The 14,073-nt window shown below is 45.4% G+C and overlaps 1 protein-coding gene across 3 annotated transcripts in view; it reads left to right on the forward strand.

Moving 5' to 3' along the window:
* The window catches only part of nlrc3 (NLR family, CARD domain containing 3), a 109,690-nt gene extending 96,583 nt beyond the window's left edge, over positions 1–13,107 (forward strand). For all 3 annotated transcript variants that reach the window (XM_038820769.1, XM_038820768.1, XM_038820770.1), the window contains exons 15-19: positions 2,526–2,609; positions 8,431–8,514; positions 9,553–9,636; positions 11,568–11,651; positions 12,564–13,107. In XM_038820769.1, the coding sequence (XP_038676697.1) occupies positions 2,526–2,609; positions 8,431–8,514; positions 9,553–9,636; positions 11,568–11,651; positions 12,564–12,654 (427 nt within the window). In that variant the 3' untranslated portion in view covers positions 12,655–13,107. The remainder of the gene's footprint in view (positions 1–2,525; positions 2,610–8,430; positions 8,515–9,552; positions 9,637–11,567; positions 11,652–12,563) is intronic.
* Positions 13,108–14,073: the final 966 nt, after the last annotated feature.

Genomic DNA, 14,073 nt, shown 5'->3' on the forward strand with positions numbered 1-14,073 from the left:
ACGTAGTTCCCAGGGATGTCAATGTTTTAGGCAATTGTATGGGGCCAATTTTCTTCAGTTGATTGTTTCTATTAGGAGAGACTTGCCTCATTGGTGATCCCTGCCGATATCCTGGCTGGGCAGGATTGCCTTGATTAAAATGAATGCGGTGCATAGATTGTTATACTCTCTACAGATGTTGCCAATTTTGCTGTCAGCAGCAGGAGATCTAAACTGACTTCTGCTCTCTCTCCCATCCAGAGCAGTCCTGACTTCCCACCGGGTTTTATGGTCCATGGATTCGATACAGGAGGGATAGAGGCTTTTGTCGGCTGGGGGACATGTTCAGAGATGCTTCCTTAGTTGTTCTTTGAGCAGCTATGTCAACAGTGTGACAGTCCAAGACACTTCTTTTTTAATTATTTACAACCTAGAGACATTGGCTAAGATTCTCCCCTACCCGGCAGGGCGGGGGGTCCTGGCGTGTTGGAGTGGCGAGAACCACTCCGGTGTCGGGCCACCCCAAAGGTACGGAAGTCTCCGCACCTTAAGGGGCCAAGCCCTAACATTGAGGGGCTAGGCCCGTGCTGGAGTGGTTCCTGCTCCGCCGGCTGGCGTGAACGGCCTTTGCTGCCACGCCAGTCAGGGCCGAAAGGACTATGCTGGCCGGTGTAAGTCCGCGCATGCGCCGGAGCGTCAGCGGCTGCTGACGTCATCCCGGCGCATGCGCAGGGGAGGGGGTCTCTTCCGCCTCCGCCATGAAGACCATGGTGAAGGCGGAAGAAAAAGAGTGCCCCCACAGCACACGCCCGCCCGCCGATCGGTGGGCCCCGATCGCGGGCCAGGCCACTGTGGGGGCACCCCCCGGGGGTCAGAGCGCCCCGCGCCCCCCCCCAGGACCCCGGCACCCGCCCGCGCCACCAATCCCACTGGTCAGGTAGGTGTTTTGATTCTCGCCGGCGGGAGAGGCTTGTCAGTGGCGGGACTTCGGCCCTTCACGGTGATTCCCGCTCCTGCCGAATCTCGGGTGGCGGAGAATTTGGGACACGGTGGGGCGGGATTGACGCCGGCCCTAGGCGATTCTCCGACCTGGCAGAGAATCCTGCCCATTTTCCTTAATAAGACAAACTTACGTCTTGACTCCTTTATTTGCCAAGTGGAATAAATCCTGAATTCCGTGGAGCCTAAACAGTTAATCAGCAAGTTTTATGATACCTTATGTTCACGATCCTGCATTAGTACATTTGGTACCATGCAGTCTTGGGAAAAAGATTTGGCAACTTAACATTGATGAGGAGACATGGAGTAGTATGTGGCATTATGCCAGTAACATTTCTATTTTATTTTTTAAGATACTGCAGAGCTTGAATATCATGCCTAGTCTTAGACATAGGTTTGATCCAGCGATTTCCCCATGTGCCTAAAATGTCTGGAAGTCGAGAGTGATTACATTCATTGCGTGTGAGCCTGTGTTAAGATTCAATCATATTGGTCTGGTGTAGTCAGACAGCTGGAGAAAATCTTTGACAGAACCTTAGGACTTAATCCTATGTTTTTAATTCTCAGCCTTCCAGATGGAAGAATTATTGATACCTTATCCTGACTTTTGCGGCTCACAAAACTATCCTATGCTGCTGCATTAGTGACAAATATCCCTGAATTCAAAACTGACATAAATTATTAGAGAATGTATTCCTGTGGAATTCCTGACATCTGCAATCCGCTCTAAATCTGATGCATTCCGCATAGTATGGGACCCCTATCTTAAATTTATACACTCCACCTTGCCTGACTTGCTCCTCTTGGGTTTTCCATGAATCATATTGTAAGCTTTGATCTTGCAATATGTGAAGGTGTGCGGCCTGAACTGTTACCCTTTCGTACCTGTATGGTCTTATCCTCCTTTCCTCCGTAATCTGTTGTTAACCTGTTAGTGGATTGATACAGTATCAAAACTGGAATCACTAGCTCCTTAAATATACTATTCTAAATTTATCCTGTCTTGATTTGTTCCTATATTTGCAATAATTCTTGTTCTGTACTGTACCCGTTTTGCATTGTTTTTTTTAATTTTTTTTTTAAATTTAGATTAGCCAATTATTTTTTCCAATTAAGGGGCAATTTAGCGTGGCCAATCCACCTACTCTGCACATTTTTGGGTTGTGGGGGCGAAACCCACGCAGACACGGGGAGAACGTGCAAACTCCACGGACAGTGACCCAGAGCCGGGATCGAACCTGGGACCTCGGCGCCGTGAGGCGGTTGTGCTAACCACTAGGCCACCGTGCTGCCCTCCGTTTTGCATTGTTAATTATTTTCTTTTCATTCTTTGTTGCGATATTTGTAAAAAGAACTGAAACATGATGTATTTTTTAAAAAACATGAGGATGAGTATTTTAAATTTGAGCCAGTGTAGGTCAGTAAGGATGGGATGATGAGAGAGCGTGACACCAAGATTAGAATTACCAACTATGCCGCTATAATCGCATTATTTACATTCCCACTGATGTTCTCAACACTGATTTTTGATCTGATTTTATTTCCAGCCTTCAGGAAAACAGTATTGGAGATGAAGGAATCATTGCTCTTTCAGCCGCACTCAAATGTAACTCGGTGCTGACCTCCTTGTAGTAAGTTGTTGTTATTCGTTTACTTCAGTCATCCTGTAACAATGGGTTAAATTTCATTATCAAGCCCCATCTGAGTGAGAAAATTGTAGTGAAGAGGATTCTAGTGCACAGTGTACAGGGAACAACCTCAGAACCAGTGCAGAGACAGCCTTAAAACAGTCATGCAATGCTTGTAGAAACTTTTTCAGAGACTAAGTATTGAGCTGTCTATCGTATGAGGTATGCCTTTTCTTAATACGGCTCAGTTAACACAAAGACTCGTGGAGTTAGAAACTCTGGTTAAGACGGTTTTTATTTTCCAAGCTTGGTCAATGTACGAAGCAGAGCAATTTGGGGCAGTTCAAATCAACTCTGCCTTACATCTCTTTTGATTTAGCAATTATATAATTTTCAAAAGTCAGTAGCCCACCCTAGATGGGCTAGGGCCAATCATTACTGCGATAGATTATATATATTGACCTATTTAATTTACTCTCAGGTAGTATGGAACTGTGTGATCATGGACAGTTGGAAACTCATGCATGTTCTTCTGATGTTTCCCAGACCCCGTTATCTATTCTCCTTGTTTCTTTGTACATACAGTCCCCCATCGTAACCTTGTCCCTGACTGGAACCATTGTCCATATTCAAACGGCTGTCTGGGGATTGCTGATAAGGAATGTTTCTGCTGAATGAGTTGCATCTGTATGTTTCTGTGTGAATCTGCCTTCCTAAAGAATGTGGCCAGGTTAGCTGGCTACGTCCCATTACGCTCAGGTGAGGAAGGAGCAGCGCTCTGAAAGCTAGTGTTTGAAACAAACATGTTGGACTTTAACCTGGTGTTGTAAGACTTCTTACTATATATTCCAATTAAGCAATTCAATACAGTTCAAATGCCACTTATAAATCAAGTTAACAATCAGATTACTTGCTTTTCTGTGCAGACCTTTGGAGAGATTGGCACTGCCAGGTTGTCAGCCCAGCCATATCCCTCACCACCCAGAGGCTGCATTCACATCTGAGACCCTGGTGTGGTCACCATGACTGTTTCTGAAAAACCGTAGTCATTCCTGCTGGTCGGTGGTCTGGGGGAGAGCATATGAACCTGGAAGCAATGGTGCAAAGCCATTTAAATGCATGGTAATCAGGCTCACACCCTCAACGTGAGACTGCCCCAGCACAAACCCTTTTATGGCCCTCTCATGAGAGTTAGCGATCATAACAGAATTTGCATCCGCAGCAAATGGGCCCAGAAAATCGTCCCCATGATATTTCGTCACATAGTTTTGGACCTTGGAAAGTGCCAGCCAGCAAAGCGTGGTCAATACAACTCTTTGCACTGGCAGACCAGCAGGTTTCAGGCAGACCAAGGAGTGTCTTTAACTGAGTTGCTGGTCCTCCAACCATAATTGATATTTATCTCGGTGTGTACCCAGGGAGCAGCCTGTACCGTTGCATCACAGAGCTGCTTGGGTTGAAGCTCAGCAAAACCACTGCATCCCTTTCAAGACCGGCTTTGCAAAGGCACATTTCTGACGGAGCTGGACCATAGTCTCCCCACCACAGCCACCTTGAGGGCAACGTGTGGACTCCAGGCATGTGGGAAGGATCTAGGAGGGAAGACCTTTCTCATCACCATCCATGCTACATATTGGTGATTATTTGAAAGTTCTGTCAATGAGGCATTTTGCCAAATAATAATAATCTTTATTTTTGTCACAAGTAGTCTTACATTAACACTGCAATGAAGTTACTGTGAAAATCCACACTCCACGGTTCAACTACTTGGAGTGTAACATGGCTATGTGGCCAGACCCATCTTTCACAACAAAGGCACAGTTAGAGCCTCAGCATGTAATGGCACTTGGTGCTTGTATATTGAGGGTCTATACATAGTTTAATGCAACTGCACGCAAAGGTCGCCACCAGGATGAGGGGAATGATGGACACATTTTTCCCCCTCTACCTGTGAACACAGTCCATTTTCGACATCCAGATAAAGCAGAAGATGGCTCGGATGATCGCCAGGACAGAGGAGTGAGGATTGGACCAGACCTGCATCACCTATAGCAACACAGAAAGTGCTTTTCCTGATGATCAGGTTCTTAGTCACAGTTGAGAGTGAGTGTTGCTCCCACATTCCCAGTTCTTGTTTAACTATGGCTACTCACTCCTTTCAGCTTCTAGTGCACATGGTCCTCCGAACCAGAAGCCTAGCCCTTCAAGCAGCCTGACTTAACGGTGAAGAGGACAAAGGATCGGTCAGCCCAGTTTCCAAAGAACGTGGCCTTGCTCTTGCTACGATTTACCTTGGCTCCTGTCTGTTCAAATATTTGCAGGTACTCATCGGTCTGCACACTGACAATGGATCTGAGCAGAAGATGACAACAGTCCCCATGTACAGGGAGGCTTTAATCTGCATATGTCCACTACCTGGGATCATCACTTTCTTATGCCCAAATCCTTCCTGATGGACTCGTCAAAAGGTTTGATACAACATATGAACAGGGCAGGGGAGAGAGGACTGACTCCAGACTTGATTGGGAAGCTTTCCAAATCTCATCCAGTGATTGAAATTGCCCTACTGATGTTTGTGTAGATCAGATTCCCTTCCCAACCCCCCATTTTGGAGAACATATCCATCATGTAGGTGTACAATATTCTTTCAAAGGCCTGGTCCAGACTGATGAGGTAGGTGTCCAAACCTTGTACCACACTTACGCTCAGTGTACTCAGGGATATGATTGACTATCAGAGATCTTCCTGCCAGGCACAGGCCACGACCTCTACCATCTGGAAGGACAAGAGCAGCAGATACCTGGGAACCCCACCACCTGGAGATACCCTGCCAGCTCACTTACCACCCTGACTTGGAAATGTATTGGATTGGATTTGACTTATTGTCACGTGTCCTTCACTGTCGCTGGGGCAAAATCCCAGAATTCCCTCCCTAACAGCACAGTGGGTGTAGTAATAATAATAATCTTTATTAGTGTCACAAGTAGGCTTACATTAACACTGCAATGAAGTTACTGTGAAAATCCCCTAGTCGCCACATTCCGGCGCCTGTTCAGGTACACACAGGGAGAATTCAGAATGCCCAATTCACCTAACAAGCACGTCTTTCAGGACTTGTGGGAGGAAACCAGAGCACCTGGAGAAAACCGACGCAGACACAGGGAGAACATGCAGACTCCGCACAGACAGTGACTCAAGCAGGGAATCGAACCCGGGTCCCTGGCGCTGTGAAGCAACAATGCTACCATGCCGCCCATCACTGTACCTACACCTCAGGGACTGCAGCAGTACAAGAAGGAACCACCACCTTCTGAAGGGCAACTAGGAATGGGAAATAAATGCTGGCCTAACCAGAGACGCTCAGATCCTATAAATGAATTTTAAAAAAATAATCTGGTCAGGGTGGACCACCAACACCAGAACAGATTTGATCCGATTGGCAATGACATTGGGCAGAATTTGGTCGTCCGCATTCAGCAGTGAAATTTCTAATTTCCTCCCTTTCCCACTTCTGCTGGTAGATGAGAGTGATGATGCCTTTCCTCGTGGATTCTGGAGGATGGAGAATTGTTCCTTTACCACCCACCTTCAGGGCCACCTTGACCTGCCATTTGCTGATGCAAATCCCGATGACATCTTTGACTTTGATGCGGTTCCCAACCGTGTCGATGTACCTGGCAAGGCAGCTGAGCACATCCTAACAGGAATTTGTGGGTTGTAGATATGCACCATCGCCACCCAGTCCTGTTGTGAGAGCAGATTAAACAGCAGCCCCTTGATTTTTACACCTCTATTAAATCTCCCCTCTTTGGCTTCTCCAATCTATCTACATAAGTTGATCCTTGGGGAAGGTGTGTGTTAAATCCAGACAGAGCGATCACAAGGAAGGAAGTGGTGATGAAAGCTAACAAAGGTTATAATCTCACAATAAACAACTCTGTAGTGGATAGTGAAGAAGGTTATATATAATTGCAACAGGATCTTGACCAATTGGGCCAGTGGGCTGATGAATGGCAGTTGAAGTTTAATTTGGATAAATGTGAGGTGATGCAGTTTGGTAGATCAAATCAGGGCAGGACCTACTCAGTTAATGGTCGGGAGTTGGGGAGAGTTACAGAACAAAGATCTAGGAGTACAGGTTCATAGCTCCTTGAAGGTGGAGTCGCAGGTGGACAGGGTGGTGAAGAAGGCATTCAGCGTGCTAGGTTTTATTGGTCAGAATATTGAATACAGGAGTTGGGACATCTTGTTGAAGTTGTACAAGACATTGGTAAGACCACACATGGAATACTGTGTTCAATTCTGGTCACCCTATTACAGGAAGGATATTGTTAAACTAGAAAGAGTGCAGAAGAGATTTACGAGGATGCTACCAGAACTTGATGGTCTGAGTTATGAGGAGAGGCTGGATAGGCTGGGACTTTTTTCCCTGCAGTGAAGGAGGCTTAGGGGTGATCTTGTAGAGATCTATAACATAATGAGGAGCATAGATAAGGTAAATAGTCAACATCTTTTCCCAAAGGTAGAAGAATCTAAAACTAGAAGGCATAGGTTTAAGGTGAGAGGGGAAAGATACAAAAGAGATACTCACACAGAGGATGGTGAGCATCTAGAATGAGCTGCCAGAGGCAGTGGTAAAGGTGGTACGATTTTGTTTTTTAAAAAACAGTTAGACAGTTACATGGGCAGGGTGGGTATAGAGGGATGATGCACCATCAATTCGACTGAAGACACATTTAGGATCCAAACTGTGGCTTTAATCTGCTAGTTGTTAGCCTGGTGGTCGACTACAGAGAATGGCCGACCGCCGGGAACTCTGGGTACTTATACCCCGCCTCGGAGGCGGGGCCTACTTGCCTCTCGACGAATTGGAGAGCAGTCACATGACTAGTCCCAACCAATCAGACGAGAGGCACATGACCAGCCAGAGCCAATGGGAAGCCAGTGCTCTGCGCCAGAGCCAATGGGAAGCCAGTGCTCTGCACCAATGCCAGTGCTCATATCCATACCACCACAAGGGACATGGGCTGAATGTGAACAAGTTGGACTAGCTTGGTGAAGAAACTGGGTGGCGTGGACAAGCTGGGCCAAAAGGCCTGTTTCAATGCTGTAAACATCTATGACTCTTCTGACTCCACTCCCTGAAGGGTCTCCTACCCCGTCCCACATTTGGGTCAGGAATTTTTTGTCTGACTCCCGCCCCCTGAACAGGGAAGCTCGTATTCTTCTGAGACCACGGAGAACCTGACAGTCCACACCCCATGAGATACCCTCAATTACGAGACAGGAGAGAAGATTGGTAATTCAAAGGCTTTAATTACCAGAGAACCGGACAGCTGCCGAGAAGTGTGGTCACAGCATGCTGTCCAGTGAGCATCACCTTATATACCGTTTCCTGTGGGCGGAGCCAGAGGCGGAGTCCCCCAGGGTTCCAAGCCCGGTCTTAAAGGGCCAATGTATTAAAGGCAAGGTACAGTTACAGCAGTTACCGATAACATTCATCACACCCCGTGACTCTCGTGAGGGTTACAACAGTGTGGATCAGCTCTTTGTAATATGTTTAATTTATACAGAGGCCTGCTTAAAATGATGAAAGTTATATTAAATTTGAATTTGGTCTGGGAGGGAATATTATGTCACTGATTTTATCACAGTTCCAGTGATATTGTTGTGAAATGACGACACCCAATCCCCATGTAATCAGAACTACTGCTGAATGTGGGGAGAATGTATCACACTGCTTCTGTGATGTGTCCTGTGATTGCACTGTGTATTCAGTGAAATATGAGCCCAGGCTGTCGTTAATTGATCCTTTTTATTCCAGTCTACAGGGAACATCAGTGGGTGTGAGAGGTGCCAAAGCCTTGGCTGAGGCCTTGCCGGTGAATAAGAGCCTGACGATTCTGGAGTGAGTACATTTAATGCTATTGCTGAAGGTTACCACTCAATTACACAAATAGGACATTTTTACTGTGTGTTTACAAGGGCTGGTGGTAACCAGTCCAGTTCCAGACACTAAGTTACAGGTAGGAGATAACTGCCTCCAGAGGGTTTGGAGATTAGGAATTCAACTCATGATAGAAGTTTCAGGAAGTTGCCTCATTTATATTGGAAACCTGGAGATGGTCTACTGGACATTTAGAGATTATGTTGGGACTGATTAAGGGAATTGTCCAATGCTGAAAGGTTTAACATAGACATAGAACATACAGTGTAGAAGGAGGCCATTCGGCCCATTGAGTCTGCACCGACCCACTTAAGCCCTCACTTCCACCCTATCCCCGTAACCCAATACAATCTCCTAACCTTTTTTGGTCACTAGGGCAATTTAGCATGGCCAATCCACCTAACCTGCACGTCTTTGGACAGGGAGGAAACCGGAGCACCCGGAGGAAACCCACGCAGACACTGGGAGAACGTGCAGACTCCGCACAGACAGTGACCCAGCAGGGAATCGAACCTGGGACCCTGGCGCTGTGAACCCACAGTGTTGCCCTCAGGGGTTTAAACCCGTGAGGATGCCAAAATTATGAAGAGATGTTGGCGAGGAGGGGGACATGAAAACATTTATGGAATAAATTCCAATTGAATGTATTACAATATTTGCGGTCCTGAGATAATTAAATGTGTTCCTGCAAAATGAAGGATCTAAGTGACATGGAGAAAAGAGATAGGTGGGATTCAGGGATATGGATAAAGGATGGGGAGATGGAATGGGAGGATATGGAGAGAAGGTGGGTGGAGGGATATGGAAGGATGTAGATCAACCTCTCCCCCCCCCCCCCCCCCCCAGTTTATCCTAGTGTTGTTAGTGTTTCATCACATTGTCAGAGCATTAAGAAAATGTACGCGAGTGTCTGGGTGAGTGAGTGTGCGCGAGTTAGTGTCTGTGTCCTCTGACAGTGTCCAGTCCCTGTGAATTCAGTGTGTTTCTTGTCTATTTCAGTCTTCGAGGAAACTTGGTGGGTGTGGCAGGGGCGAAGGCAATCGCCTCTGGTCTAAAAGTCAACAACAGCCTCCGGACTCTCAAGTATGTCCATCATTCATGTTCCACTTTAACCTACATCCTTGGAAAATGTGTTTAAAGTACTTTAATTAAATGCAATCATCTATGATATTATCTAGAGTAAGAGGAGTATGGGAGGTAGTGCTGGACAATTGATCCAGGGGAATGGAGAGTGACTATGGCCAATACTGGGCAGTGACACTTACCTGTTCCACAAACAGTGAGTTGCTCAGAAGGGGCAGAGACAGTTGTTATGACTGCAAAAATGGCAAGATTCCACTGCAGTATCGACGTCAAGAGAATAAGCACGAAAGGCAAGTAGGATGCAAAACAATACTCTTTTATTACAATACATAAATCTCCTCTCCCCAAAGGTTCTCCCTCCCCCAATCTGCACCCAGGTCAGGATTTTTAAACTGTGAGGGCTCCCCTTGCTAAAGGGGAAGCCCCACCCCATTACCGGGAAGTTCATATTCATTGGCGGTCACGGGAAAAGGAATGGTACACAACCCCTGGCCTCTGTAGGAGTTGTAACATCTACAAACAGAATAAGGTGAATAATTGGGAAGAGATCCAGGATACCTGCATCCTCTGCTCGTTGTATAGCGTCTAGAAATACTGCGAGTTAGGTTGGGTCTCGGTTTAATAAATCACAACATCTCAGTACTGCATTGAAGGGCTGGCCAGGATTCTGTGTTCAAGTCCTGGAGCTACTTTCTAATTCAATGATAAAAGTGTCGCCAATCAAGTCAAACTGACACTTGTACTAACTTGTGGTTATTTATTGTCCATGCTTAGTCATCCTGAGGGCAGTTAAAAGTCAATCAAATAGTGTTAGATTGGAGTCATGTTAAGTCCCTCTGGGAGGGAACAACAGGTTCTTTTGAAGGCATTAGGGAACCAGTTAGACCAGGGGTGGGCAAACTACGGCCCGCGGGCCGCATGCGGCCCGCCAAAGGTATTTCTGCGGCCCACCAAGTCATTAAAAAAAAAAAAAAAAAAAATTTTTTTTTTTAAATTTAAAAAAAAAAAAAAAAATTTTTTTTTAAGGTTAATGGGGGGGGGCTGTTGGGTTACTTACTGGTATAGGGTGGATACGTTGACTTGAGTAGGGTGATCATTGCTCGGCACAACGTCGAGGGCCGAAGGGCCTGTTCTGTGCTGTACTGTTCTATGTTCTATAGGAGGTGCCCAGAATCATAACCGGGTGAAGTAATTATTTTACTTAATATACTATGCGGCCCTTTGTGAATTGTGAATTTCTGAATGTGGCCCTTGCACAGAAAAGTTTGCCCACCCCTGAGTTAGACTGATAATCCAACAGTTTTGTGGTCATTTTTATTGAAACCAACCCACAAGTGATCTGATTTCTTGAAATCAGTTTCACAACTGGTTATATTGGGACTTGTGGCTGCTGGCACAGGACTACCTGTTTGGGTTTTGAAATGCAATTATCACTAAGTATCCTTTGAGACTTGCCATTGTAATGTGACCTCTGCCATGAGGGACTCCTTGCAGGTAACTGTCTTACATTTAGTTTAATAAAGAGACTGTAGTCTTTGAGCTCCTAACAGGACCAGTATATACTCAATAAAGAAAAACACACAATGCTGAAAATATGCAGAAACTGGGTCATCTGGAAAGAGAAAAGGAGAGTTTTAGAGTCAAAAGGCAGTTGCTAATTCACTCCCAGAATTCCTTTTGACCTGTTGAGTTGGAGACAAAGGAATTGTGGGGATTTCAGTGATGGACAATGAAAATAATCTGGGGGAGCGGGGTTTAGCCTCGACTCAAGATCTTGAGTCCACATAGAGCACATTAAAGTCTGAACTCTTGGTTTAAAATCCAGTTACGCTCGGAGATGAATGATGTAGTGGGTTTCTTGGCCACATGGAATGCTCCTTTTCTCATTTACTTGAATAAAGTATTCAGTTTCCTCATTTGCTGATTTGCAGCCTTCAAGAAAATTCCTTGGGTCTGGATGGGGCAATGTGCATTGCAATTGCTCTGAAATACAACCACAGCCTCAGCCATATCAAGTACGTGTCTCTTTTGTTCTTGTTCTGGCCTATTTCACTGTCTGCTTGGTCCCTTTGCCACTCTTCTTGGTTTCTACACTTTCCAAACAGTAAGGTTAGCCCCAAGGTAACAGAGGTGATTTATTAGTAACCAAACCGCCCAGTGCACCTGTGAAGTGGTTGATATTTGGCTTGGTACCATTGTTAGCAAACTCCATGTGGGAATATCCCTAACACCAGAGCCAATAGAGCAGTTAAATAATTAGATGCCAATCATAAACAATCTTTCAGGCTACAATTCTGTTTTCCTTGTTGTCGCGGAAGTAATTGAGCATGGATATTGTTGTCTTCTGCTTCTTCATGCAGCATAAGCTGCTTCCTTGATGTATGCTCTGACAAAGGAAGGTTCAGACTTGGAGATAAGTTTAACACATTTATTGAACAGTTAACAACTCTCCTACTTGAGTTTGGCGTTCCTGCTAATCTTGCTATAGTAACTCAGTCTAATAACCAGTCTGCTCTAAGCCATGCGATGGGTGTGATGCTTCTGATCTGCCCCTGTCCTCTCTGAGTGTAGCCTGTGGAAAGAGAAAGAGCATACCCTGTCCTTTTATATGGGTTGCCCCCCTTGTGGTAGTGTCACCTCTGGGTGTCTTGACTGCTCATTGGTCGTGTCCTATTCTATGTGTTCATTAGCTGTATGTCTGCATGTCATGATGTCTCTGGTGCTCCCTCTCTTGTTTACTCAGTCCCAGTGTATATACCCCTTGTGTATTTATAGTGATGCATATCACCACAGACATTCTTCTGACAGTATCCCAATGCTTTCTCTAATTATTGCCTGGTCTCATGTCTCTTTGTGATAAATTAGGTTTTCCTTCCTTTCCAGATGCACTATGGCATTTAAACCCATTGGCTCTTTTTCTCTTACAGTCTCCAGGGCAACAGGATTGGAGAATCAGGGGCAAAGGTCATCGCTGCTGAAATCAGAAGCAAATCTCCGCACTGCGTGGTTGAAATATGAATCAAATAGAGTCTGGACTGGACTCCACAACAGTACTGACTGGCTCAGAGTGCCTCCTTTCTCCTATAACACACTCCATTGCACTCAAATGTTTCATACACTTTAAATTGGACAGCAGTCGGGAGTCTCTGAATGAGAGGCACTGGGTGTAGTGAACCCTGACCCTCAAAATCTAAATAGGACTATAGTTTGGATTTTCATAGCAGTTACTGATGAGCTACAGTGTAGGGATGCTCCCATTCACAGGAGTGGGTAACGTCATAGCAATGGCTGAAGTGACTGAATGCACAGTAATCTACTTTAAATCCATTCTCTGTGAAAAGGCAAAAGCAGCACTATACTGAATGGAGACTGACCCAGCACTGTACAAAAGGCAGATTAACCCAGTACTATATCTAATGCAGACTATTACATCTCCCCCCCCCCCCCCCCCCCCATTACACCTTTAGAACCTGTCTGGGCTACTTATTTTGCCAGACTGTCCTATCTGTCACTGGGCAAAGTATGACTGGTGCTGATGCCAACTGCAGCCCATAGTACATAAGAATCGGAACTGTGCCTCCGTATCACAAAAATGTTGCTGTAGACCAGAGTGTGGAAAAATTAAATTAAATGAAAATCGCTTATTGTCATGAGTAGGCTTCAATGAAGTTACTGTGAAAAGCCCCTAGTCGCCACATTCCTGTGCCTGTTTGGGGAGGCTGGTACGGGAATTGAACCGTGCTGCTGGCCTGCCTTGATCTGCTTTAAAAGCCTGTGATTTAGCCTAGTGTGCTAAACCAGCCCCTAGCTGTGTTGTAGACCAGAGGGCAGAAATGTGGTTAATTATTATTCATAGATAAATCACAGGGAATATTCACAGGATCAGTAGTAATGATGAGGCAAGTTAGACTACATAGTGATCTGATATCTTCTTGGATGTGTTTTGGTTTAAAAAACAGGGAGAGACAATATAAAATAATGGGTGCAATTCTAAAAGAGGTGCAGAAGCAGTGGGACCTCGGGGTATATGTGCACAAATTATTGAAGGTGGTAGGCAGCTTGCGGGCATGATTAATAAAGCATACAGGATCCTGGGATTTATAATTAGGGGCAGAGTCCAAAAGGGGGACGATATGATAAACCTTTGTAAATTTTGTTCAGGCTCAGGTGGAGTATCGTGTCCAGTTCTGGGTACCACACTTTCAGGAAGATATGAATTAGAGAAGATGCAGAAAAAAATGAAGAGAACAGTTCCAGGGATGAGGGATTACAATTACGTGGATGGATTGCTGAAGCGGGGGGTTGTTCTCCTCGGAGAAGGTTGAGGTTGATAGATGTGTTCAAAATCAGTGAGAAGTCTAGATGGAGTAGATAAGGAGAAACTGTTCCTTTTGGAAGGGTCAAGAACTAGAGGACACTGATTTAAGGTGACTGACA

Source organism: Scyliorhinus canicula, chromosome 15 (assembly GCF_902713615.1).
Source record: "Scyliorhinus canicula chromosome 15, sScyCan1.1, whole genome shotgun sequence".
In the NCBI taxonomy this organism is placed as follows: Eukaryota; Metazoa; Chordata; class Chondrichthyes; order Carcharhiniformes; family Scyliorhinidae; genus Scyliorhinus; species Scyliorhinus canicula.